General features: G+C 40.8%; 1 protein-coding gene across 1 annotated transcript; it reads left to right on the forward strand.

The window, feature by feature from the left end:
- The first annotated feature begins 904 nt into the window (after nucleotides 1-904).
- Nucleotides 905-27,354, forward strand: dnaaf9 (dynein axonemal assembly factor 9). The gene is made up of 38 exons (XM_071922508.2): nucleotides 905-1,034; nucleotides 1,429-1,508; nucleotides 1,679-1,804; nucleotides 1,917-2,041; nucleotides 2,273-2,369; nucleotides 2,601-2,707; nucleotides 2,940-3,017; nucleotides 3,514-3,615; nucleotides 3,953-4,008; nucleotides 4,134-4,269; nucleotides 5,480-5,561; nucleotides 5,968-6,004; nucleotides 6,105-6,189; nucleotides 6,297-6,373; nucleotides 6,756-6,800; nucleotides 7,058-7,103; nucleotides 7,213-7,324; nucleotides 7,589-7,659; nucleotides 8,021-8,068; nucleotides 8,176-8,266; nucleotides 8,618-8,721; nucleotides 9,080-9,223; nucleotides 9,663-9,748; nucleotides 10,368-10,469; nucleotides 11,136-11,253; nucleotides 11,458-11,546; nucleotides 11,736-11,870; nucleotides 14,051-14,176; nucleotides 17,626-17,663; nucleotides 19,089-19,224; nucleotides 19,674-19,760; nucleotides 20,573-20,679; nucleotides 21,040-21,114; nucleotides 21,909-22,096; nucleotides 22,517-22,582; nucleotides 22,819-22,912; nucleotides 23,410-23,530; nucleotides 26,310-27,354. The coding sequence occupies exons 1-37, from the start codon at nucleotides 979-981 to the stop codon at nucleotides 23,517-23,519; spliced, it is 3,462 nt and encodes a 1,153-aa protein (XP_071778609.2). The 5' UTR covers nucleotides 905-978; the 3' UTR covers nucleotides 23,520-23,530; nucleotides 26,310-27,354.
- The last annotated feature ends 235 nt before the right edge of the window (nucleotides 27,355-27,589 follow it).

Below are 27,589 nucleotides of genomic sequence, written 5' to 3' on the forward strand. Positions count from 1 at the left end.
GCGAAGATTTGCTAACCCCCAAACCAATTCACTCAGTTTCCTTTTCCTTTCCTTAATCCATTAAGTTGCAGCCTTCTCCACAATAGAGCCAGTCTGTCATACATCCTGTGATTGTTTCTGTATGTGTAATTGCTGAATCAGACATATTGTAGCAGCCTACACAGAGCAACCCACACAGAGATGGAGCATAGTTGATTATTTTAGGGCCATGACATGCAATTTAAAATCTGACTAAAGGGACAAAATCAATGTGGATGTGCACATTCACAATGCAAACATGGGTGAACAACAATGGCAACAGTTTCAAACAAAATTGACTATTATTTCTCAAAAAATCTAAAAAGGCCCATTTCCTTGACCGACTGTTGCATTGGCTTCAGCAGGCCTGGTCAAAAATCTATTTCTACTTCTCTACTCTCTAATCTATCACTTATGATGAAGCCATGAAATGAAAGGAGGAATACTAGATGTAAACTATGGATTTAAGATTGATATCATTGTGCATTGTTTATAATATTGAATGACATGTACATGCACTGGGTTCCTACACAAGGCATTAACTGACATTATTACTGAGGGATTGCACCATCCCCCTGGCCGTGCTGCTGCCGGGCGCTGTCAAAACGGCTCAAAACAAGACAATACTACAATGCAAAATGGGGGAGGTAGTCTTAAGCAGTTGAATGCATTTCCTATTATGAAAGGTTTAACGGTCCAACATTAAGTGTGTTACTATATTTATAACAAACATTTAAAATTAACGTTTAAAATTACAATAAATAATGGTATATATTGTCAGGATTTCCCCAAAATATCATTACGGTTTTCTTGACGCCCCTAAATAGCGAATGGTTCAGTCGGTTGCTATGCTATCTTGTGTGTAGACGTTCTCCAGGGTGATGGCGAAGATGTATTCGGCCTGAAAATAACGTCGTTTGGTTTGAGACGTGAATTGTGTGCACTGTGACAATAATTACGATGGCGGGTATACGGAGAGTTAACGGGAAATACCCGGGAATGAACCCAGCTGTCAGGTAACGTTAATATCGATTTGTGTTTACGGAATACGAAGCTACGATGAAGCTGGCAAGCTAACCTGGCTAACGTTAGCATATACAGCTGTCCGTTATTCGACGACGTTCAAACGCCAGCTATCGACGGTTAAAATCGTTAACGTTAACGTTAGCTAGCTGTACAGCCAGTTACATAATGTTACCTACATTTTTATTAAACTGTGCCAAAACACCCCAATCCTAGAAATAACCATGTTGTTTTGCTCTGCACTGTTATGACAGCCAATTAAATTCGTCTTGCCAAGACCCTTAAAGCTAATGTATAATTAGCGTTTGCTGGTTCAATACAATTACTCATTTTATTCTGAAGTTAACGTTAATAATCTACAAAGTCATGACTTGTTAACTTTTTCAGCTGCTGTCGTCTGCGCCATGTCCAGTCTCTTCTCAGTGATGGTGGCACTGCCACTCCTGATGGCATCCTCTGTTCTCTTGGTATGTTGCAAACTTCACATCCTATGTTTGATCCTATCGTACTTTTATCCTACTTCTACGACCGGCCTTTATGACTGTACTGCCAAATAAACTGCCCAGTTTAGATTGTAAATAAGACAATTCAGATGCCCTAACATGATGAATATTCATGTATTTTTGTTCTGTTTCAGGTATTGACAGCAGATATAACGGTGGCTGCACTGAGCTGGCCACCTACCTGTTCTATGGACTATATGGAAGAAACCAGCTGAATCTGGAACACTTTCTCGAGGAGTTTCCTGAAGAGATGTTGGATGGTGCGTTTCTAGACTGGCATTGGCTGCAATTTTAATTCAAGTGTTTGTTTGCTTTAGTTTTCATCTACTCTGATGAACAATATAAGACACATTACCTGTCTCTTCTTTCCAGATGTGATCCTGCTGATCAAGGCCGAGTGTGTCCACCTGTATTGCAACCCAGTGAACTACAGCTACCTGCTGCCCTATGTCTCCCACTGGAGGAACCTGCATCTCTACTGCCTGACCGAGACAGAGGTTAAAACTCCCTCTTGCTCCTTCCTTTCTCCTGATCTTTATGAATTTGATGCTGTGTTTAAGAATACTGTTCCTGCATGCATAAGCTAAGAATAGGAGTACTGATCTTGATCTTGAATTTTATCTACAGTATATAGGCGTCAGAACTGTATGCACAGTAAACAAATACATTCATTTGAAGATTTCTCGTTCTTGATCCTGAAACCTATCTGTTCCCACCTCTACTCACAGTATGAAGATGAGGAGGCCGCAGAGGAGTTCAAAATCTCCAGTTTTGTCACAATGGTGCAGGACTGCCGTCGTATTGGAGTACCTTACAGTTCCCAGGGTACGAGAGTACAGTTTAATCAACAATTCATTCACCATAGATGTAATCAAGAAACCTTGGCAGGCATTCACACACTCATTACATTACAGTGCAGTGAGCCAGTAGTTGCATAAATGCAATGTAGTTTCACTACATTTTTGTTCCACTTATTATCAAGGCAATATTTAATTAATGTGTAATTACAGTGCACAAACAACACAGGTAATAATACTCGATCTCCTATTATTTCAGGACACATGCAGAAGTTTGACATGTTTATGGTGGAAAAGTGGCCCATAATTCAAGCATTTGCCCTGGAAGGAATTGGTGGTGGAAGCTTCTTTACCATGAAATACAAGGTATTGTCAAACTTTAATGAAAAAGAGAAAGATTGTTGTCAGTTCCTAAAGGGTGGGGTAACTTATAGGAAGCTATCTCTTCTTATGAAAAATACCCTGTCATTCACATGCAATGTTAAATGCTTGCAAAATAATGATGAAGTGCTGCAGTGAGGAAAAGGAAGAATTGTGCATCTAGGTTCCTCTGCTTTTTGCTTCAGCTCATTTTATGTATGTATCCCTTGTCTTCCAGCTAATGGACATGAGTGAGAGGCTGTGGCAGATCTACACCAGACTAGACCCGGTGTCTCTGGATAATCTCCTCACAGAGGTAACACTGTGAACCTCTTTATTCAGCAGCTGTTCTAACTTTCATAGGATTCCTGTGACGTGGTTATTGTAATGTTCAAACCTGTGACCTCTTTATTACAAGATGGTCACTCTAACCACTCTTAACACCTCCCTGTGGACTTTGTACTTCCAACTAATCCATTCATGACCAATGCTCCGCCGTACTTGTATAAATTGAGCAATGGATTAAATTTATTTGATGGATTAAAATACACTGTAATACACCTCTCACCAGCCAAATCCTGGTTAGTTTGTCTACTGTACCGTTACTTTGGCAGGTTACCAGACATCATTTGGAGCTCCTCTTCTAGTCAAAAATCATGTTGGGCTGGTAAAAATGTGGCTGGTTAATATTGGGATTTACCAGCAACTGTGGCCAGTGGACTTGTGTCCTGTCCTGATTTTAACTATCATAAGTTTGAAGGTATCTATCATAAATCATACTGTCTAAGACCATGGGTGTTGTTGTTTTTTAGGACTTGGTTAACTTTGAGAAGCAGTGGAGTTGCTTTTACTCCAGCATGGACCTAGAGAGCCATCTGTCCATCTTGGAGCTGTCTGAAGCACAGGCAGGAGAGGTAAGTTTGTTTTCATGATGGGTTTCAAGTTAAAAGCTTCCGAAATCAGTACTCTCAATCAGATGTGACTCGAATAAATATTTCTAAGTGTTACCATTAACAAGCTTAAAGTAACAGATGGGTGAGGTTCACCACATCAGAGCAATTCAGATAGTGACAACTAAGGTCTCAGTTAAGAGAATATTAAATTGACTTCAATTATTTGTCTAAACTTTCTAGCACTTTATGTACCTATGTGGCATTGTGCACCCATTTGGTACTCCAAGCAAAGAGTATTTGCAAATGGTATTGACCCAGGTTTACAACATACATAAGTTGTGCTCTTGTCAATCCACAGGCATTCCGTAGTTATTACTCCCATGGCCTGATCTCGAGCAACATCACAGACAAAAGGTATTTTTGTATGTCCAGAAATGTTAAATACTGAAACTAGAATTTGATTGCTTAATAAAAGTGGTCATGTACTTACTACATATTATGGAATGAAAAATTCACATACATTTGTTGTTTTGTTTCAGTAAAAGTCGGCAGCCCTTTGTGCTGTTTGGAAGCCATTCCTCCATGGATGATCTGGAAAGCTACTCCTTCAACTTTCCTTCTGAGAGTCACCAGATCCGCAGCACAGGGCCTCAAGGTTCTACAGCCAGGCACATGGTAAGACAGGAGAGCAGCAGTTGAATGAGTTAGAATGCGTGCATGCCACTGCTTTTATTCAGGCACGGTGCAGGGAACATCCTCAAAAAAAACCCTCAAAAATAGAATCAATATACTATGAGAAAAAAATATCTAGCTCACACCGTATCTACCGCCATCTGAGGCTGGAAACTTCATTTTTTCTTTCCACCAATTACAATGCTGGTGCATCCCAAATTCTACCAGCCACAATCACTATTTAATCATCCAGCTAGATTTTAAAATAGCATAGGACATTAATGGCTGGTTCAGGATCCAAAATTAACACCCGCCACCTGCCAAATGCGGATAAACCCGTAGAATGTAGGTTACTGTTTGCTGACAGCGGAAGAGAGCAGATGAATTTGGCTGTTGATGAAATTCAGTACTGCTGACTGAATAAAGAAGCTTTCTGACCATCTAAATCTCAAATGTGAGTTTCTAGTAAGTAAATAACGGGGACACAATTTTTGTTCAAACCAAGTGGGAAAAATGTGAGTAATGAATAATAAATAAGATGTTATAAACATTTTATGGCCTGTGGATCTGATTTGAATGTTTCCTGCATGGTTTTCTGCCTCAGTTATTATGGTGCAAAGAAGTAGCTGTTAATTTTAAAATCTACCTGCCACAGTGGCTGGTGGACAGAACAGAAACATTAATTCCAGATCCTAATTGTTACCTGTCAAAGTGGTTGTTAGATTAGACAAACTCACCTGCCATTGCCAAAATTTCCCAGCATTTGACTAGTGGCTGGTGTGAAATTTCCAATGTGTTAATAGAACTCATTTTTTATTGTTAATGTTTGATCAAACACATTCCTCAAGATGAAGAGGAAAACTGGCCTGCAGCACCACCTGGTGAAGTAACCAGGAACAACCAGCAGTCAACACTTAGACTTTTTAAGGGCAGTGATATGCAGAGCAGTGTTTTGGGCTGCAGTGCCCAAGGAGTTACTTCAGGATTATTGCTTTAAAAATGTTGGAGCATGTTGTTGCCAGGAAACATTTGAAGTGATTTTTGACCCGTTGGCCATCTACATTTCCCCAAAATGTTGCCTAGTGTATGACCACCCCAACTTTCACATGATTCAGGTGGCTTTAAACCGCTTTTGTCCGTGTCATTTGTGAAGTGGGATTGCTTGCTGTGATTGTGTCTGGTTCCACAAGAGCTAACTGTTTGTGTCCTTTAGATTCTGCAGTGTGTGGCTCCCAAGGGACCTCTAGCCTGCTCTCGAACCTATTTCTTCGGGACCACCCACACCCCATACTTTGGTGAGCTTTTACTGTATGACTTTGTTGACTTTCATTTTCCTGTGCAGCTATAGATTGTATATACAGACCATCTGGGTCCTAGCGGGATACATAGCTCTCTCATTATGACTGTCAGCATTAAAAGTTATTTATCTTACCATTTTGTAGACAAACACAGTATCTAAAATCTGACATTGTTCGCATCATGACAGGCTAACAAAACAAGTGTTTAGATGTGGCCCACCTACAATCTGAATATACATTGTTTAGATCAGAATTTAAGAGCAAGTATGTACCTCGCTGTAGTGTTTTTTTCTGTTTTCTTTTTTCACGTAATTCTTGTTTACTTCATTTAATTTGTCACTCGGCCTCAACTCTCTGTATCTTTACTAATCAAATTTGTTCGCACTTTTTGTTTCACTCATAGGAAATCAAAACGTGCCGCAAAAGAAAACAGAGCTCCTGTAAGTAATTTGATCTCGAGTCTCATAAATGATATATTCCCCAATGAGCTGTAGCCAGTGTTAAATGCTCTGAGTGTAACAGGTGATTTCTTTGTTTCAGGCTTTTGTCGCAGATTTATTCAGCTGCTGTCCAAGCTGTCCTTTCAGGAATCAAATGCTACTCCTGTACCTTCAGTGCTACCAAGGTAAAAAATAATAATAAAATAAATAAATAACTCGAACAGTGCACCTATTTTAACATTTATCTTACATATTTGCATTTTGCTAATTGAGAAATGTTTATGTTTTTTAGGCCAAGGATGTAGCAGAACAAACCTTTCTAGTGGTTTTGGACTCCATGAATTTGAGTCAGTACCGCAGTTCTCTCAGGTAATGATTGATTGATTTACATTTTTTTCAGTGTCATGAACTGTATGTGCCCAGTTCACATGGGCTAACAATACACATCCATATATCACAGTGAAATTTGTGTGTAACATACATGCTTCCAAACTCGGGTATCATGCAAACAAAGGATGTTGCCTTTTTACTGATATAAAAGTCCCTTTTCTACAAAGCAGATCGTATCCAACAGATTCTGTCTTCCTCAGCTGGTACCAATTTCCTCTGTCAATGTCCACTTGTTTGTTTTGGTTGGATTTATGCAATCAAATGACTTGACATCAGATTGGAATGTCTAAAGCTACTGAGACTTTTGGCCAAGCCTAATCTCGTTTGATTCTTAGTTTGATTCTGTGTTTTCCCTCCTCAGATCCAAAAGTGAATTCAACATTCAAGCAGTGAATAAGGAAGGAAGGTGGGTGCCTACTTGTCCTTGCTTATTTTTGTCCTAATAACCAGCTCTGCACTAACTTTTTTTTTTTTCCGTAGTTGAATTGAAAGTTTAGGTGGGCATTTATGAGTTTTATGACCCTCAGTCCCCTGAAACCTGTTAAATTTCCATTGTGTTTCAAAAATGCATAATGGCAAAAACAATATTGTTTCCTTCCTTTCTGTAAATATGTGGTTTTAGTCCAACAACAACAATATGTGTTGTGGTGTTTTTTTTTTCAGGATCATTCCTCTGAATGATGAAGAAAGTCGTTATCTAGTGAAAACTGTAAGTGAAAGAAGCATGTTACTTTTTCCTTGACCTAAGAACTATGTTGACTTTTCCCCGGAAAAGCTCTTTTTAGCAATTTGAGTTGTTTCTCTTTTGTCCCTCCCAGGCCTCCATGACTGTTCATGACATCCCAGACCTGCAGTGGGGCAGGGGGGACCTGGGCTCTGTGGTTTTCTCTGAGTCCTTCTTGGAGTCCAGCATCAACATTCAACAGAAAGGCAAGATGTAGATTAGATTAAATTCAATTAAAATAGATCGTTGATTGATTCCAGAAAGGAAATTTGATTTACATAAGCAGGACAAAGCCACAGGTCACCGTAAACACAAATAAGCAAAAGTCATTTTGAAACAACAGAGGAGCAGTCTAAAAATAGCCTATTTCCTCTCCAGAGGATCGTATTTCTGATTCATCTTGCATATTTGTCAGTCTTTGGCTTTGTTGTTTATTCTCCATGCCAAACAAGTCTGTTTTTGTCCTGCAGATGGCAGTATGTCTTCAGACAGCTGCTACACCATCCTGACCACTACTGTGCCTCGCTACGCCTGCTGGCTGGTATGTATGAGGCTGAAAATGGGAGAAAGACAGTCACACATTCTTATATGGGCTCATGTTTATGCAATAAAAAGAACCAGTGTTTGGACACAGACTGTAGTGACTTAGTCAGGATTTTTTGCAGTTGTGTTATTTATCCAGGAAAGTGTATTGCTGAGAATGCATGCTTGTTTTCAGCAATTACACACATTCACTCTGGGCCACCAAGCCGCTCGAGGGCCCCTTGGCATTAGTTGAGGTCCTAAAGTGATTTTATTTGGATTTTTACACCATAGCTTAGCTGTCAAAGAAAATATTTATTGTATTTGCCAATATCATTTATTTGCTGTTGCCAAAATTCTTACGGTCATGTTCTTTTTAGATGGAGTCTGATGTCAAGCAATCTGAGCAAGCCCAACACCTTATGAAGGTAAGTTCAAAAGCTTAAGATATCCATTGCAGTATATGTACAGTATATGTGTATAGTATGCTTGTATACATGTACATGTGCCCTCATGGTCTGTGTGTCTTTCGCAGAAAGAGGAAGCCACTTGTTTGGGAACTGCTCTGACTGTAGCAGATGCTGCATATGTGTTCTCCAATAGCCAGCTCTCCACACCAGAAGAAGGTAATGCTCTTCATTTACAGTCACATTTGAGGCATTTAGCTGATAGAGTGCAACAGTAGGGTAAGCTCCAGTTCCTAGATTTCACACTTGCATGCAACCAATAATCAGCATCCAATAATGGGGGTAAAATTTACAGTGCCCCACCAATAAAAGGAACAAATATTCCTTTGTCCCTAGAATGATCACTTATTATAAAGAAGTGCTAGGTCAAGAAATAAGAGTAAGGGAGAAAAAATGAAGGTTTTTTTTTTTTACAAGAGAGGAGCAAGATCAGGTCAGGTGCAAGTGTCTTGTATAAAAAAGTGTTGTGATTCTGTATAATTTCTATTCCTTTTCAAACGCTAATCCCAGGGAAAATCAGCTTCTTCTCTGAGGGACTCCTGTTTGTCCATCCTCAATATGGAAGCATCACCCTGTCCAAGGATCACATCAGGACTATCAAGTTCTATGATACGGTATGCATGTTAAACATATGACCAAAAGAATTTATATTTTTGTTTAGTATTTACAATAATGTAATATAATTCAGTAATTCAATTCAAAATTGGTCACATATATTTACTATATACAATATACAACAGTATAATACTGTGTAATATACATGAGATTTTTTTTGTCTTTGCAGTTGAATCTTCTACAGTATAATACTGATTTAAAAGTCTAATACTGACTTAAATGGGATCCTTACTGTCTTCCATATTAAACTGTGCTAGAACAATGGCAGCAGCAAAAGGACCAACTCTCTCTCCTAATATGTGTGCTATTTACTGTACCTACCTGTATGTGATTTAGCTTGTATCCTCTTACTGCCAGGACTCTGGTGCCGTGGCCTCTCTGTTTGTGGAGTACGAGAGCAATGTGCTCTCCCACCTCCCTTTCCCTCTCCACAGCTCTGACCAGTGTGTGGTCTTTGCTCTTCAGCCCAAGTCTAAGAGCCACAGGGCCTTTTATTCCAAGGTAAGACCTCTAGCCAGTGGCCTTGACAGGGTCTGAGATTGGAGATACACATGAGCCATCTTGAATACAGCCAACTAGTCAGGCTACCAGTCTCTTGCCAACATTATAAAGTTACTTAGCATTTTATAGTATGATGACAGCAGAGACAATAATTTAAAAATTGTCGACTTGACTAATTCATGACAGGCTAACAAATATACAAAATAGATATTTAGATTTGGTTTACAGATGATGTGAAAATAAATGGTTTTGGGGGACCAATGAGTTGGAGAAGAGTTACAGGGTGTGATGGTTCTGTGTTGGTTCCAGGATGATCTACATCTTTAAATTTGGTCTGTGACTGAAAAACATGGTTTTTGAGTTTACCTTCTCTTGTGGATTTTCTGCTGTTTTCAGATTACAGCTCTACTTGTATGAACCTTCTCATTCTTGGTTACAGGTTTTGCCAGTGTGGCAAAGCTCTGATTCTGGACTCACTCTGCAACTGTTGGACCAAGAACACCTGACCTGGGACCAGAGGAACATGTAAGGAAACTGAATCTCCTTCATGACTGTATATAAATGTTCTATATCCTAGATTCCATTGTACATTTCAAAGAATTTGAAAAGATAGAAATCAGTTTTTGCTTTTGATATATCACACAATTGGAGAAAATCTGTGTAACCCACAGATTTTGAAATTTAAGATCAGTTCAAAATGTCACAACCCCAAATTTATATGTAGGAATATTTCATTACAATTTAAATGGGGACATCAGTGTGATCATTTACCAACATTTTAACCATGCCCCTGCCACACCATGTCATAAGATTTTGGGAGAGTCCTGCAATCTGTCTGATATATATGGCTTATTACCATTCTCACCATAGATTTATTGTGATTCCGTGTTAATGGTGAATCCATTTCGCATTTAGATGTTATTTTATTTTTCAGCTCTATCATTTATTGTGGTAGTTTTACGTCACTGTGTTTTGGGGTTTTATTGTATGTAAAGCTCTTTGTAAACATTGTTTTTAGAAAAGTGCTATACAAATAAAGCTATTATTATTATTATTATTATTATTATATAAGGGAGGTAACTGCGGTTATCTTTGTCCATGTAATTAGAAGAATGAAAAAAATTTAATGACTCTGTTCACCCAGGCACACCAGACTGCAGAAGCTGCATGACAGTCAAGAGCCACCAGTAGCCAAACGCAGAGGCAGCCTGAAGACTTCGTATTCCCAGCTACCAGAGCAGGACATGTTAGTACACACAGTACAGTAACATTTCAATAGAGTGCTTGAGAGTCTTTTCAAACCAGTAATAAAACCTGACGTTGAGTACGAAATCATCAGCATCCCTTCTCCAAAGAGGATTTTAGCCTTTCATTCAGCACCACTGTTGGAAATTTTTTCCCACTGCGAGAAAAAGTGTAAAGACAATGTATATTTATTATTTGGCCTTATTCCACACCCAAAATAAACAGTGCAAAGAAATTGCCACACACTTTGTTTTTCTTGCAATTAAAGCAATAGCAAGAAAGATAGTGTGCGGGAGTAACAGCACGTTTTGGCAACTTCTTTGTCTTCCCCTACGCATCTGTCACCCACTATAATTAGACAACCAACTGTTTTAAGCGTGTACACCCAAAACAAAGATCAGTTAATTGCACTACCATTGTTCACATACAAAGGAAGAGCCATTTTTAAACCACAGTGTGTACTGGAACTAATACAACAAATCAGAAGTACAAGCCTCTCTGATTCAAGAAATCTTAAAACTTAGATCTTAGCATTACGTTATTATCGTAGCTCTCATTTTAGTCCAGTGCCTTACAAATATGATTTCAGCAACAAGATTCCTTTTTGAAACCTTTGAAACCTGATTCGGTTTCTATTTTCTGAGTTGTGTGTTATGTCCTTGGCCAGGTTCCTTCAGCACTTTGCCCTGAGTAGTGTGGGTCAGGAGCCCATTCTGAATGACCACCTGGGGGCGCTCTTCAGCTCCGCAGAGCTGAGGAACCCAATCACAAGCGAGGGAGACAAGGTGAGCACACTGGCTGAGGTGCACTGAAACTTCCTTATTCGAAAAAGTACACAAGATGAATAGTTTTGTGTTTTTCTGGGTCCTTCAAAGAACCCTTGGATATGCAGAAAAACCCTCCCCTCACAGTCAACTCACAGTGGAGCTGATACTATGGGAGGCTGATTTTTTTTTTTTTTTTTTTTTTTTTTTTAAATCTCTGAACAGGTTGTCATTACCATCATCACTGGACTGCCAGGAAGCCATAAGAACAGGCTCTGCAACTTCCTGGTCCAGTTGAACAAAGAAGGTGGAAGGTGAGCGAGATTTCATCCAACATGTTCCTTAGGTTTTCTCAGACCCTTGTCGTCTGGGTCCTTCATTCACAAATCACTTGTTAAAACACATTTTTATAGACCGGTTTTTATACAATTTGTTTTGTTTCTCTCATGTTTTAGTACTTTCATAATAATAGTAATAATAATTGCATTTCATTGCACCCGCAGGTGGGTGGTGTACCAGCCTGGTCCTGACAGCTGTGACAGCTTCTCAGCCTCCCACCTCCAGCACTACCTGTCCAGCTTCCTGGAGAGCCAGAGAGGCCCGGGGGGCAAACCCCGCCTGCTGGTGCTCTCTCCTGGGTAAGAAAGACCGCCGAGCAGCTTGATACAGAAGGTGACAGAGAAACTAATGCCGCTTTTCCACCGCATGGTACCGGCTCAACTCGACTCGACTCTACTCGCAAGTACCAGGTACCATATTACCTGGTACCTGGTACTTTTTTTGGTAGCACCTCCGTCGAGGTTCCAAGTGAGCTGAGGCGATAGCAAAAGGTGACGTGAAAACACTGCAGACTACTGATTGGTCAGGGAGAATCGTCACGGGACATATATGCTAATGTTAGCTACCAGGTTAGCTTACCCTCTTGCGTCGCCTTTGAGCAACCAGAGAGCAGTCTTTTGTCTTGCTGCCTTCAGCCTCTTCTGAAATAAAATCTGTCTCCTTGCTGTGACTAACAGCCACATACCGAGAATCAAGAACACCATCCCTTCGATATCCACCATTGTTTCTGTGTGTGTCGCGTTTCATGCGGCGTTGCGGCGTCGCTATGACAACCAGTTTTAGGGGGGGGTACTATCTGCAGTGGAAAACCAAGTGGTACTACCAAAAGCGAGTAGAGTTGAGTCGAGGCGAGGCGAGTTGAGCCGGTACCATGCGGCGGAAAAGCAGCATAATACAGGAGAGCAGAGCTGGGTGTCATTCCAAAACACTATTTATCCAGAAAGAGAGAGAAAAATCTGATTGGTCAATATTTAAAGTACTGATGATAATGAAGATGATGATGATGATGATGATGATATCATCCTCTAGAAAGCTGGTTGCAAATAACTTCAGTAATATCCAATAGTCAGTTTTACTTAATGCCAGGTGTCATTTTGTCAAAGTAGGAATAACACTCATAATATTACATTTATTTGTATATCTGTTTTGTTGAACAAAGTTAGAAAGTGCTTCACAGTCAAAACAACAGGAAATGCTGTTATGTGTCTCTTGTGGCTATATATACAACGTATTTAAATCTGTGTTTGCGTTACTTTTCTCCACCTTCCCTCTCCATTCCTTTACATTGGGTGTATGTTCATTGTGGCTGGATTTTGTCCAGACTGCGTAGACTTGTGATCACAATGCAAGCCTGACCACTTCTATATCTGGTTTTAAAGATCCGATAACGTGAGCCAAATCTGTTTTTTGGCATCTAGACTAGTCATAATTAATTTGGCCTTGCATGATTGGATGATAAAAGTCGCACTAAAATGATGAGTATAACCGTAGCCATAGAAACAAGGTTACACAAGAAATGAAGAAAAACATACAGTAGTTCTTGGGATGGAGGAGGGATACAAACCCTGATGAGGGTAAGGGGGGCAAGTTAATGCCAGCAAATCAATATACTGGGACAATAGAGGAAAGAAACGTCATTAAATAAAAGCATGTCTGTAGAAATAGGTTTTAAGAAGCCATTTAAAAGACGACAATGATACACTGATTGTTGCCTGAGCTCCTTCTGAAAGCATTCCTAAGATGGCAGCGAATGCGTGGGCCCTTTATTGTTATTTAAGAAAGAGAATGCCGCACAATGCTGGCAATGTTCCCATATATTTATTTATCTTGCAGTGTTTCCACTGAAGGTCTTCATCAGGTATCACTTGCACTCGAGTTCTTCAGTGGTCAAGAGGTCAGAAATATAACTGGGGGCCAAATCCATGCTTTAAAAGTGATCAGTAAAATCAATTCTGTAAGTCAGCTCTGAAACCAACACATTAAATGAAATGATACCAGAATTGGAGTGATGCGATTTCTTCTGCTATCACCAGTTAAAATTCTAGCTGCTGCATTCTGTACAGGCTGGAGGTGTGACTTTTGATTTAGGCAGGAATAAAGAGAGTTGCATTGGCCTAGGCAAGAGGAAATAAAAGCGTGAACGGCTTTTTTCAATTACTATTTACCATGGATTTGATTACTTTGGGGACTGATTGATTTTTCCTGGCAATATGAACAGGGTTCTACAGTTATATTTTTCCTAGAAGCATATGTGCTGCTGAATTGAAAAAATGTAAAATGATGGTTATCACCATCGCATTATTTGTAATTGTGAAAGTGGAGCAGGGCATTGCTGAAAAAGAGTATGTGTGCTCAGCCAACCTACACTGGGTAAATAAAGGTTAGAGAAATAATTACAAAATAGAAATAATCACTGTTTGTTTGCCAGTGTGTGCTGATGTTGATATTTGTAGATGTTGATTTCCTTCTCTCCATACAGATACACAGATGTTCTGGATGTGGTCCAGGCGGTGCTGTTCCACCCTGACCCGGTTGTCCAGGCCTGTTTCACCATTGGAGCTGTCACTGCCTGTGTCGACCCCCTCACCTCCTGCATGGAGCACAGGTGAAATCTCTCTCTCACTGTCAACAGTAGACTCACATATAGATCAGATAAGAACTTTGTTGTCCCTCGAGGGGATATTTGTCTTGGGCTCATCGCTGCTGCTGTTAAAAAGAAACATCAAAACAGGCTTCAACAGACATAGACAAATACATATCATGGTCAAACAACTTCATATCCACTGACCCTGAGCTACTTACATTTCTGAGTTGCCATTTAACAAAAAACCTTGCCCAGGAATAATACTAAAGCCACAACATCTGTCTCATGTGGAAAAAGTGCCCCGACTGACATGGTTTTGGAACAGACCTAGTGAAATAGCACGTCCATGAAGCTCTCATTGTTTGGTTTGACCTCCCTGGAGTACCAGATGGGTGAAGCTTACCATATCAGGACAGTTCAGATAGTGTCAGGTAAGTTGTCAATCATGGATATACATGCATATTCAATTGACTCTTGAATATTTTCCTATGATTGTCTGAAGTTTTCTCAGACAATTTTTTACTGTCCTATGCGACACGCCCCACCCATCTGGTTTCTAAATAAACTAAAACAAACCAGAGAAGCATTTGCAAATACAAATTGAAGATTTCACCCAGCTGTGTTTTTCAAGAAACACACGGACAGACCAGAGAATGACAGGCAGACAGGATGGGATGTTGGTAAATCGTAGACCGAGGTTACATGACACGTTTAGCTATTAAAACTCAAGGCTGGTTCCCTTTTACAGAGAGGATCAGTCCTACATTTAATCTCACTCTCCTTTTGTTACAGGCTTTAGATGAAGCTTACAGAGCTTCTCACTGTCGTAGATTGACTGAGCTGCTCCACACAATATGACATACCACTCCGGTTAATAGCCTGGTTTCCACTGCACAGCCAAACAGGGCTAGTCAGTGCTAGTTATATACAGATGTAGCCACTGTAGAAGTCCTAGTTTTTACTACATGCTTGCCAAACTAGCCCTTGTGTTTTATCCCCCAAGAAAATCTATGGAAAAATCAAGTTGTGTTCTTTTTTCAGCCAGCACAAGTTGCAAAACATAGTCGAGTAACTAGTGGGTTAAGACACATGAATTTCGAATTACAATATAGTCATTTGATTCTGCACAATAACATTGAAAAAGTAAGTGTCTGCAGTACTAGCACAGCATAAATGCAGGATAGATGCTTGAATGGCGACCACTATATGTCCCTCAATTTTCCTGTAAAACAAATTTCGCTGATTCTTTTTGCATGTTGCTGGCCAGATGGATGATTGTCTGTTGAGCTAAGCGGTAAAAATATATCTTAAGAGTGTTTTTGATCCTCCGCTTATGAACGTTTGTGATGACCGTCCAGCCTGACTCTGACAAGCCCTACTTGGCCCAGCTGTGGAAAAGTGTGCAACAAGATCCTTAGTTAGCAATGTGGTTAGCGCTGACTTTTCCATTTGAGGCAACTTTGACAAGCCTTCTGTCACTGTCTGTTGCCATTGATTGTCTAGAGGTCCGTAGACCCCCACTGTGGCGCTAATTGGGTGTGTTTAGCCCAGCTCAGAGCTGACCTGCCTGTCACCCCCCTCAGCATAGCCCTCTAATCCCCCAGATCCACATGAGAGACCAACACACCCTCCTCAGTGGAGCTCATCAGTCAGTCATGATCCATTCTTTGTGATGGATGTAGACAGTTCATTACATCAGGACAGAAAAGATGAATGCCTCTCAAATAGCTGATCCCCCGGCCTGCAAGCTTCCCAAAACCAGTAGGGGGGGGGGGTCTGTGGTGGAGGGGGCTTTGATGCTATGAAGACTTGGCTCAGAATGGTTATTCAGAGAGAGAGAGGGATAACACTGATCGATTAGAAAACTCAGGATAAATTACGTTAAGATTAAATGAAATTACAGAAAGCTTTTACATTGGTCAGTTGCCAGTCGCAGTCACGATGTCATCCTATGAGTTATGCCGCCTCAGGATGGATAATCAGATTGCTAGCCAAGAACCATAACATGGAATTAGCCTGTTTATCGCTGCACAACTTTGGCAAGCGCCCTTGAGTCATAAACAGAGTTATTGTTAGTGTTGATGTTATGGAACGCCACACAAGATGAAATAAAGAGGGCTCTTAAACTAAATAAATTGAAAGAAGGGTGTGGAATTCATTCATTCATTCAAGTTAAAAGTTAAAAATAAATAGGACAAAACATAGATGAGAATAAAGAAAATCAATTAAAACAGTTACACATTGAGGCAGGGAGGTTTGTGATCATGGTTTTAAATTGTCCATAGGTTAGTAGAGTATTGATTTTTAGAGTGTGTTGAAGATCATTCCAAGAATTAGGGGCACTAAAATAAAAGGCTGACTTTCCAAATTTAGACCGTGCTCGGGGGACCTTAAGCATAAGCAAGTCATTTGAGCGAGTTTGATAGGGTCCAAAGTTCCAATCCAGCATCATTGAAATGTAAGGTGGTAGCTTTCCAACAAGGGCTTTATATATAAACAAATACCAATGTTTATTACGCCTCTCTGCCAGAGAAGACCAACCCACTTTATCATACAGGATACAATGGTGAGTACCATAGCTATCACCAGTAATAAATCTGAGGGCAGAATGATAGACCGTGTCTAGGGGTTTAAGAGTGGAAGGAGCAGCATTTCTATAAATTACATCCCTGTAATCCAACACTGATAGGAAAACTGCCTCAACAATCCTCTTTCTACTAATCATAGGGAAGCTGGTTCTGTTTCTGTAAAAGAAGCCAATTTTTTGACGCAGTTTGCTGACAAGATTGTCTATATGGTATTTAAAAGTAAATTTCTCATCAAGCCAGATGCCAAGATATTCATATTCAGTAAGTCTCTCAATGTTAGATCCATTCACAGCGGATATATGCATACTATTGTAATCAGTATTACTGGCTCTAGTAAACAGCATGAATTTTGTTTTATTTGCATTAAGTACCAGTTTAAGATTAATAAGAGCATCTTGTAGAGCAGTAAAGGAAAGTTGCAGATTCTCAATGGCTAGTTGTACAGAATCAGCAATACAATATACAATGGTGTCATCAGCATAAAGATGGACTTGACAGCCACTCAATGAAGAGACAATATCATTAATATAAATGGTGAAGAGGACAGGACCCAAAATTGAACCTTGTGGAACACCTTTTGTTACCGGCAAGAACTCAGACTGGACACTTCCCGACTTTACACACTGAAGTCTCGATGTGTGACGAGGCTTATTTTGAGGGCAGGAAACTAACTTTTTGAGCTACTGGCTGCGGGTTCCAGAGTTTACCAGCCACTTTCACAAGTTTACCAGCCAGGTATGTTTTTGGAATAGAGAAAAACCTCGAAATGATGATTGGTCACCTGGCAAAGTCGCTGTTAAATTAAACAAACTTAAGTCAAACTTCAGTCAAACTGGCTGGTGGTAATTCCTCACCCTGTGCTCTTCTTCTCTTTTACTCTAGGTTTGCCTTTCCCAGGCTGGTGGAGCAGTGTAGCCAAGGTAAGTCCTGTTTATTGTAATACCCTCCAGTCTCCCTGCAGTACGATCTTCAGACTGCTGTACCAGTGTTTCCTGTGGTTTTATGTAGCCATGGTGCTTGGTAATCATTTTAAATTGGTTCCTGTTAAATGGGTTCCTGTTATTCTTCTACTGCAGTGTACAAAACATTTTCCTCAGGATACCTTATCATAATAGAAACGTAAATTCTAAACATCCAGAATACACTTTCTTTCTTTTAGAAACATTATAGTGTTTTATTATTATTTTATTATTTTAATTTTACATTTTCTCTAGCAGCGGTGGTAATTTTCTTGCTGTGGCAGAGCACCAATGCTGAATGAATACAGAGGAAACACTGTATTGATATTGATTTTTATACAAGGGTCATGCGCTCTAGGAAGCCATTCGACATAGCCATTCCACACATCCATATATCGCGCTGCTGGGTTTTGTAACAAACATATTCCTGAACAATTTTAAAGGGCATCAAGTAATTTCTGACTTTTATCGACCTCAATCAGCGACAAAGGAATTGCAACAACATCGACAGGTCTCCGGCACAGCTCACGGTGTATCTGTAATTGACGAAAATAATAGTCCCATTTTCACAGTAGAGACGAGTAAGCTAGCTAATTAGAGCAGAGATCCAACAGAAACATCTAGTGAAGAGCTAATATATTATGATGCACAATAATACTGCTTTGTTGAAAATGAAATTTGTTGCATGCTCGTAGCACCGTCCTCCAAATCTGACCCTTTGAAAATGTTAGTTGGGGGCGCTTGTTTCCAAAACAGAGTACAGGCTGGAAAGTGAGTTTTTAAAGGCAAAAATCTCAGCACCTGGCAAAATATTGCTGAGTCATTGGTATTGATCAACAGTCTTATCCACCCCCCACAGACATATTATGGTAATTTTGTGTTTTGGGTTCAGTACAAATCTTATGCAAATCTTTATGTACCTTTAAGTATCACACATACAAAGTAAAGTGACATTTTCCTCAGGTTTTACAGAGTAAGTTTGTCACATATCACTGTGTCCAGTGGTAGCGGTCAAAACATCCCATCCTGCATCTGTCCTGCAGCTATCCTCCTAGTACTGCAACAGCACTGCAATCCTAGTTTTTTGTAAGGGTTGTAGATAGAGCTGAATAGGCATATTCTAATACAAAACCTTAATCTTTCAAACTACTACTTGCTAGACCATTCTTTGCCTCTTTCTGGTGGATGAAAAGGGAAGAAAGCTTGAATTTCCCTAAAAATTCATGTCATAGGTGGATAACAGTGCAGTAGTAATGCCAGTAAATCAAACACAATATAATGTGGGACTTCTGCGATGGCTACATCGAAGTGTTTCTGTATTTTCATGAAAGGCAGCCAGTTTCTTCTGGAATTCATATTCTCCTTCTGTGCCTCGTCGTATGTCAGGTATTGTGAGTACAGTGGTGTTCACCGGGCTGACAGCAGAGCAGAAGCACCCTCTCATGCAGCATGTTCAGCAGCTGGTACGCTCTGCCAACCCCACCGCAGCCTTCATACTGGCAGAGAGAGGAGCTGTCACCAGGTAGCCGCTCACAGAATCGTGATCAATGCCGCAAACAGTCATTTAACAGCTTTTATCTTTTCCTAAAATATTCGCCCTAGCCTCCATTTTATTCCTGTTTTTGAGTCTATATCAAAATCTGCTGGATAAGACTTCAGTGTGAGCTGGTGTATTAACGTATGGAAAAGGGTTGTACTGTAAATACACAGTAATGTGTAACGAAAATCTCCCTAATACATTCTGTTCTTAAAAGGACATAACAACATGATGTGTGTACAAAGTATAGAAAACATAATTGAAAGTACCCTATATTATATGTGAGGGAGGTTTTCAGTAAGTGCTTGCACAGTATTTTCATGTCCAATATTTCCATAGGTTAATGCACAGGTTAATGTAGTGGAATAAGGCCATTGTAAAGCTTAGTGTTAACCATCTGGTCTTTTTTATTTATTTATTCATTATTTTGTCAGGAATGAAGATGTGAAGCTGATCTTGTCCGAAAGCGGCTTCAATGAGCCACAGATGCTGAGAGCGCGCTACCTCCTCTACCCCGGCTGGTAAGACCTTCACCCCCATGGTCCATCCTATTGGCTGTGACCCCAACGTGTCTTCGTGTGTCCACGTACCCCCCCCAACCCCCCCTGACAGAGTTCACACTCAACCTTTTGGCCACTGAACGACAGATCGGTGTTGATTCCTGGCTCGGCGTACGTCAGTCCTGCCTCACCTCCCTCCCTGCGGTTTAATTGCAGCCTGGCTGCAGTGGTGGGGGTATCGGCTGCTGATTGCTATAAAGCCCCACAGGGCATCTTGTGTTCTATCACCAGCTGCCTCCTAGTAGCCCAGTAACAAGCTGTTGGCCATGCAGTTGCCATGTACACAGAGGGGGTCTCCTTCCCTCTGGACCCTGTCCATTTCGACACCATGCCTCAGTGGTCAGCCTAATATGAACCTCTGCTAAATCCTCGCCTCAGATAATATACACTGGGTATCTGCCCCGAGCCCGCTATTTTGATTTACTCATCTTCAAGCCCTATTTTGTGTGTGTGTGTGCGCCCAAGCAAGCATATGAGTATGTACCTGTGTGAGTGTGAGATGCTTCAACCATACGCATGGTTAGCTCTGTAACCAGGACTTTTTTACTCACTGGCGATTCAACAGTTTGTCAGCCACTTTCAAAATTTTACCAGCCAAGTCGACTTTTAGCATAGAATAGAACCACCAAATGCTGGTTTAGTTGCTTGTTAAAGCGGCTGTTTGAGTAAACAAACTTTCCAGCCAAAGACAAACTATAGCAGCACTAGCATTTGGATGGATCTGGTGTAAATTTCTCACCATGTGTGTAACGTGCACACGTGATGTGTTTCAGGTGCAAGGGGCGCTTCTTCTCTGGCTCCGGGTCTCTTGTCCTCAGCCAGCAGTGCGTGGTGTTCAGCCGGCCCCTAGAGAGGCCTCTGTTTGTCACCCGTTGTAAAGGTGAGACGGAAAGAAAGCCCCCCCCCCCACACCCCCTACACGTGACACAAGCTCCAGATATGAGCTGGCAGGGTGCGACAATGATTACATAAGCTGCCTTTCCCTCCAAATATGGAGAGGACTGCGGTCTCAAAGTAATTGTCAGCAGTTGCTGTGAAATGATCTGTATTCCCAAAGGATGCATCATGCTACTACAGTATGCCTCTATGGTAGTAACTACGCTTGTGACACCTTGCTACAAATGTGGGTTTTTTTATGTAAACTAGCAAATTGTATTATTTGTAGTATTGTATTGTAATCTTATAATTCTTTTCACAGTTCTTTATACTAAATTTCAAAATTCTTTATTTTCTACCCTAGCATTCAAGTCATCACTGAGGCCAAACCCCTTCCGAGGAAACGTGTACAATGTTTGGGGAAAAGTCAGGTTTTCTGGTAGGAATAAAGTTTCTCCATTTTATTTTGCTTGTATAAAAAACAGGTTTTGCTAATTTTTCTAATTTTCAAAGTTGAGTTTTAGAATTAAGACAGAGTTTGTCTGTTGTTAAACAATACTAAACAAATGTGATTTCTTTCCTTGGTAAATATTTGACCTGCATTTGCATTTCCCAGTTTTTGGGAATTATTAGAGAAAAGGTTGCCCTCAAGGCAAGCAAGAACCAGCTGACGGTAGGAATATTGCTCGAGTGTTGCTCTGGTGTCGTCGTGTTTAGACTTTAGCTCATAGTCCACTGGTTTGGTTTGCTCCACATAGTTTTCTCACTCCGTGTTCATTTGAGATTCTTGTGTAGAGTTGTTGCATGAGGAGAGAGTGCAGATGCCTGTGAAGAGATGTGCAGAGAGTGTGCAGATATTTGTGGAGAGTTGAGCTGTATGATTCTGAAACTAGTTCTCGCATTCCTTTAGTGTCTATCTCAGTCACTGTCTTTAGGATAGTTTATCATTTACATCACCTTCTATTTAGTTGTTTTAATTCTCTTATTTAGCTGTTGTACATTCTATACATCTCTTACATTGAGTTGGGCCACATTTGACATGTCTTATATTGTTTTGTACTGCACACGTGAGTTCTGTGAGCCATTTTGGGAGCAAAGGGATTGTATGGATGTTAAAACATTAACACCCCACCTACAGCATGCTGTTTTCCATATGAGGCTGCTACAGCAAGCGTTACACTAAAACTGTATGTGAGACACGGTTGTGAGATCCTACATTTCTGGAACCTCCAGACTCAGAACGAATGATGGAGTTGAGCTACAACGCAGTGAGCGGGAACCTGAGCGTTGCCCCAGTCCAGGGCACCAACCTCCTGGCCCAGGACCCTCAGGAGCCCAACACATCCTGCTTCCTGATCTTTCATGGTGTGGGACTAACTCAGGATGGACTGAAGGACTGGCTCAGGCTATGTGCCAAGCAGGTAGACACTTAACCAATCCCAGTGTTTCCTCTAAATTCATCCAGCAGTGATGCACTACCACATTAAAAACACAATGCTAATAAGGTGACATTAACAAAAAATTTTTATTCACATCAATTTCCCCTGAAAAACAGAAACAGGTATATTATTAGTGTTTGGATGGTATAATTTATCCACAAAAGAATCGTTTTTGTGCTGCACCCTATACTACAACCAAAACTGGTACCTGAAGGGGAGTGGGACATGGGACATGGAGCCAAAATCAGAAATTACCACCACTGCCACAAAACAGTTATGCAGAAAACACTGACCTATCCAGCTCATATATAGATCCAGCATGATGGGCAAATGGGACAGCCAGGTATTTGTTAATAGATTGTACTGTAGCTACAAGGCTGTGTTTCTGTTCGGTGCTTACAGAAGGAGACAAGGAAGGCTAAGAAGACCAGGAATACCCTTTCACCACAGGAAATCAAGAGCATACATGTGAGTGTTGTCTTTTTGTGTAACTGCAGCTTGTTTTATTTTTTATCATTGGTGGAACGTAATTTTGTGTGAACAGAAGCTGCATTAAGTACATGGTCAATACATGCCACAGCAAGAGCAAAAAGAGTATGATACTTCCTTTTTAACTTTTAATATAAGCCTCACTTGGCATTTTCCCTTGTTCTCTTCTTTGGCTGATGCTTACACCAGGATAAATATGTTGTGTCTCTGTTTAGGTGACCAGGCACCTGGACCCGCTCCCACAAGGATACTTCTACAACGGTCATCAATATGTTGACATCTTTGGCGAAAAAAGGAGCTTCCATCCCTGTATCCTTTTCAGGGAACCTGTTGTCTAGATAAAACCTGGACTGAGGCTTCTTCTATCTTCTAGGCCTGGAAAAAGTTTTGGGGAATGACACATATGCACAAGGTTTTGTTTAGATTTTTTGTTATTTTCTGATATGTTCAAGTGTTTCTGTCAAGCTTGGCTGCTGGTTTATCTGTTACTTTTGAAGGAGTAATAAATCAAATAGCAATCTCCTAATTTTGTAAGCCAAAACATAACCATGTACATTGAAATCAGCTATTTAACAAAAAAGAAACATTTGAACATAGATGCCAGTAAATATAGGTCATGAAAATTTCGCTCTGTCATTGAATAGTCATGGAAAAGTCAAGAATTTAATTGACTAAACCCAAATTTGTGACCATGAGAAAGTAATTTTAAGTAAGCATGAATCATTATGGAGGTATGCCTGCCTCTCTATTTCACTGTAGTGTGTGGTGACTTTGTTGTTGCTTGCCTTACATTACTATCATTGTAGACATGGATGAGTTTATTAAAGAGTACATCGCAGAGGCCAACAAAGAGATTGAGCTGTTCAACCATCAGCTGGAGCTGCAGGCACAGCCAGACCTGTTTGATCAACAATAGAGTCTCCGTCTGTATGTCGTTTCCATCCATCTGTCTGTCTTAACTCTAAAGGAACCGCTGTGGGAGGGGCGGGCGGGGGGTGGGGGGCAGGGTTACTGTACACTCCACTAGAATGGTTTATGTGTGTTCACACCTCAGGCAACTGCAAAACAGTTGCTGGAAGTCCATGCATTTTCTATGAACAGAGTCACCTTGTTTTCTCGTTGAGCAACATGGAAAAGTTGAGTGCAGATGACCTTTTGAACCATGACATCACCCATCAAAAGCCAATTACGTAATGGCATTGCTGTATGTCTTGCCTACCACTGCAGCACCACCGACGCTACAGCTAGTAATCTAGCGTGCTAGCTATCAAATCTGTCAGCCGAAAGTAGCAAGCTGATGTGATTGCTAGCGGTGTGCATGCAGAGTAAGACAAGTGACATGTTTGTCAAGAGATGAGGGTCCCTCACCTGACCACTGCTGCACACAATCTGAAACATAATGCAACACAAGACTTTAAACCAGTGTGATTCAGCTACCAAGCCCACAAGCTGTAAGACTTGCGCGCTCAAAGGGAATTTCCCGCTGCACACTCCTACAGCTTGTGCGTTTCTGTTTATCACAGTTGGCCAATTAATGCCTCTATTTCTGGACAGGCATGGAGAGCCGTGTGATTCTGGTGGGCTCCCTGGTGGGGTTTCTCAAGAATCGCTCCTGCTCTGTTGTCACCCAATCCATGGCCCACCTGTTAGCTTGTCTGCGTGCCACGCTGCGGCAGAGCGAGCGCTTGGCCACAGAGCTGTAAACATTGAACAGCCTGTTGGCTGCCACCAACTGATGAATGATGCCATCAATCACATAGCTATATGCCATCCCAGTGCTTTATTTTAAGACTTCTAAAGTGAATCTAATGACAGTGCAATAAAGCAGACTTTGCTTTAGGAAAGTCTGCATTAAAAAGGAAAAGCACTATAGTGAAGCAGCTGAGGCAGTCTCAACAGAATCAAGCTCGAGCTTGAGAGTCGCTAAGCCTGCATGCCCACCAGGAACCTTTCTTTACAGCATTGGATTCTGTTTACTGTTATTTTCTGTGGAAACAATGTGCTGTTGTGTGCTCCCTACAGCATTGAGATCTTAGTTTGAGCTAGAGCTTAGTGCTCAGAGCGCCAAATTGATGTTTTCAACTTTTAGCAGAAGAGTGCCGCACTTCAAGTGGGGTTTCAGTAGTCTCATAGCAATAGCAGGAGCCACCAGCAGCGCTTCCCACAAGCATCTGTTTACTGCTGCTAGCTAAAAATGAGGTTCAGCCTCAGTGCAGTCAGGTGTGGATCACTCATTTCACCATTTTGGTCAACACTGTGTGATGTTAATATATTGCTCCATTTAAATGTGTACATTCCCATACACTTCAAACATTTTGTGGGCCACTGGTTTTGGTTAGGATTGGGAAAATGACAAGAGGGAAACCCAAATGTGGTTTAGTGTCCTTTGTGGGTAGGTTTGGCATGGGTACCAGTTGGGTCCAGGCCTTTAGGGAAAAGGGTAAGGTAAGACTTTGTATTAGTGTTGTGATGTTGCAGAGAATTAGACTTCACATGTCCCGTGTGCGCTGTGATCCTGTGCAACAGTAGATTCTGTTCCACACACAGTAAGCCTGGGGTCTGATGTTCTATGCATGTCTTCCTCTTATCCACAGGGTTCCTACACAGGTCTAGAAATTCTGGAAATTAATAGAAAATTAATTTGATAATTTCCAGGCTGTGAATATCATTTCACAAATTGTGATATCTGTTGCTGTGAAGAATACTCTTCATCTCTAGATTGATATGGCATATTGCTCAGCCATTATCAGTGTACACCACTGAACACCAACCAAAGTTTTCAGAGTAAAAACTGTGGAAAAAGTATTGAATTCTGAATTGGAAAATGTGTAGGAACCCTGCTGCTATCCAGGAGTCTTGATGGCTTTCATTCAACATGGGGTCAGCAGTGTAACAGACTAATGAAGAATCATTCGGTCAGATAGCGCTGACTTTGCCTTCAGTGAATTGATGCTGACAAAGGGACATTTCCATGCACCTGGAAATGTGCCTATGCTGCTGCTACTACAATAGTACCGTATATTATATTGACCTTTGTATACTGTACCACAAAAATGGCGTGTAGTGATAAGTGCTCTGAGATTTTCATCATGTCAGCTAAGAGAGGAAGGACGCTTGTGTCTGAAGAGAAGAATAGAAATCCATAATGTAATTCCTCACAGAGGGTAGAAGTGCAGTAGATACATTCAGAGTGGCAGGGCTAAGCAGAGGGAAAATGCTTGCTAGTGGGGAGCACACTCACCCCCTGTTGTTAGATAGATTCCTATTCAAACCAGATATTTTTAGATCAGTGGTGAACCCAGTGTGTTTTGGGTTGCCATTCGCAATGTTATAGCCGTGTCACATTTTACATATTTGTCTGTCAACACTGTCAACAGCCTGTAAAATTGTAAGAATCAATAATTTTGCACAGTTAGCAGGCAGAAAAAGAGAGTGACCGCCTTGCTAGCAAGTTAGCTTCCCACACAAGTCCTCAGATGGCCTGTGTGTATCGATACAGTTTTAAATAATCCCAAAGCATTTAACTCCCACACTGACACTGCTGGCCCCATCCGTCCTCTCAGTAGAGCCTACATTGATCTGACCAAGCCATACCATCCTATGCTAGATGTGCCACTGTCTTTTAGAAGAATAACACGATGCATAGAATAGCAACTAACATAGCACTGAAGTATGCCCCTAACATGTGTTACCCGGCATGTTCCAGATACCCAGCAAGAGAGGGGTTTACTTGGAGAGGAGGAGCTTCTCACAACTCTCCAGGGTCCCAAGTTGCTCATTCCATTACCCCCTCTCACACAATCCTTATCCTTAACTCTATAAAAGAAGTGCAATTGTACCTTGTGTTTTTATATATTGTACTTACAGTTCCCTTAGACAACTCTTTAAGGCTGAGGAAACAAATGAGCTGCTAAATTCTCAGTCTCTCACAGCTTGTATTCTGTGGTCTGGTGGACTCGAGCTTTGAGTGCCTGTAGCTCACATAACACGATAAAGGGTCTTAATAACAGGGGTTTTGTTCCAAAATGAGATTCCACTTGAAAAAAGTGATATCTACGCTTACAAAATGACTGACAGCACAAAATGCAAACAGATTATGGTGCTTTTTAAAGTGGGGTAGGATAATATGTAACTTAAATCCTTCGTCGACAAAATGGTAACTCTTGTACAGGCTGGATCCTCTATTTGGCGTTTCAGAGATGAACTCTCGAAGCCTTCTGTTTTGAGCAACAGTTGCTGTCATTCTGTAGTTACGTAATACCACAGAGAGTTATCTTGACTGACAGTGAAATAGTTGTGAGGCTGATGTATAGGAGACTGAAGGTGCCGTAACTGTGGGACCTGTTACGCATGTCAAACAGCTTTGGAACTGATCCACTAATTGGCCTAGAGATCAAAATGAAGCCACCCTTAAAGAGTCAAGAGGGTTATGTAAGATGTTTGTGATATTCAAATCAAATTTCCACTAACACTAGTTGCACATATACACTACTACTACTACTACTAGTACGTCTTCACTATTTTGCATGTGTTGAGATGTCATGTGAAGATGATACCATATATATTCTGAGAAAATTGCCTTTCACCAAACTGGTACAACAAAGAGAAAATAATCACATTTATTTTACATATCTGGTAAGAATTTGAATTACCTCGATGCGACGCATAGTATTTTTGTAAGACTGTGAATTGAACATACTACATGCAAAACGTCTCCTCGCACAAGCTACAAAAAGCAAAAGCAGATGCAGATGCAGTTTAAAAAAAAAAAAAAAAACTCAAATAGAGAATCTGATCGGTTGTGAAACGTCAGGTTTCTCTGATCCAGCAGTGCCTTGGCTACAGCTAAGAAAAGCAGAGATTAAAGCTGCGTTCAGAGCTCCATCCCTCTCCCCGTCACAGGGGGAGGCCGGGTTGTCAGGCGAGGATCCGTCCTTAAACAGTGTTGGTGAAAGGAATCCGTGGAATCGTTCTCTAAAGCAATGT

This window comes from Centroberyx gerrardi, chromosome 17, assembly GCF_048128805.1.
Source record: "Centroberyx gerrardi isolate f3 chromosome 17, fCenGer3.hap1.cur.20231027, whole genome shotgun sequence".
Taxonomy (NCBI): domain Eukaryota; kingdom Metazoa; phylum Chordata; class Actinopteri; order Beryciformes; family Berycidae; genus Centroberyx; species Centroberyx gerrardi.

Excerpts from the sequence above, each read along its gene's own strand:
- dnaaf9 (XM_071922508.2), top strand. The coding sequence starts at position 979 with ATGGCGGGTATACGGAGAGTTAACGGGAAATACCCGGGAATGAACCCA. Across the intron at positions 4,009-4,133 it reads AGCAACATCACAGACAAAAG|TAAAAGTCGGCAGCCCTTTG; the intron begins GTATTTTTGTAT and ends GTTTTGTTTCAG. Across the intron at positions 6,005-6,104 it reads CAAAAGAAAACAGAGCTCCT|GCTTTTGTCGCAGATTTATT; the intron begins GTAAGTAATTTG and ends TCTTTGTTTCAG.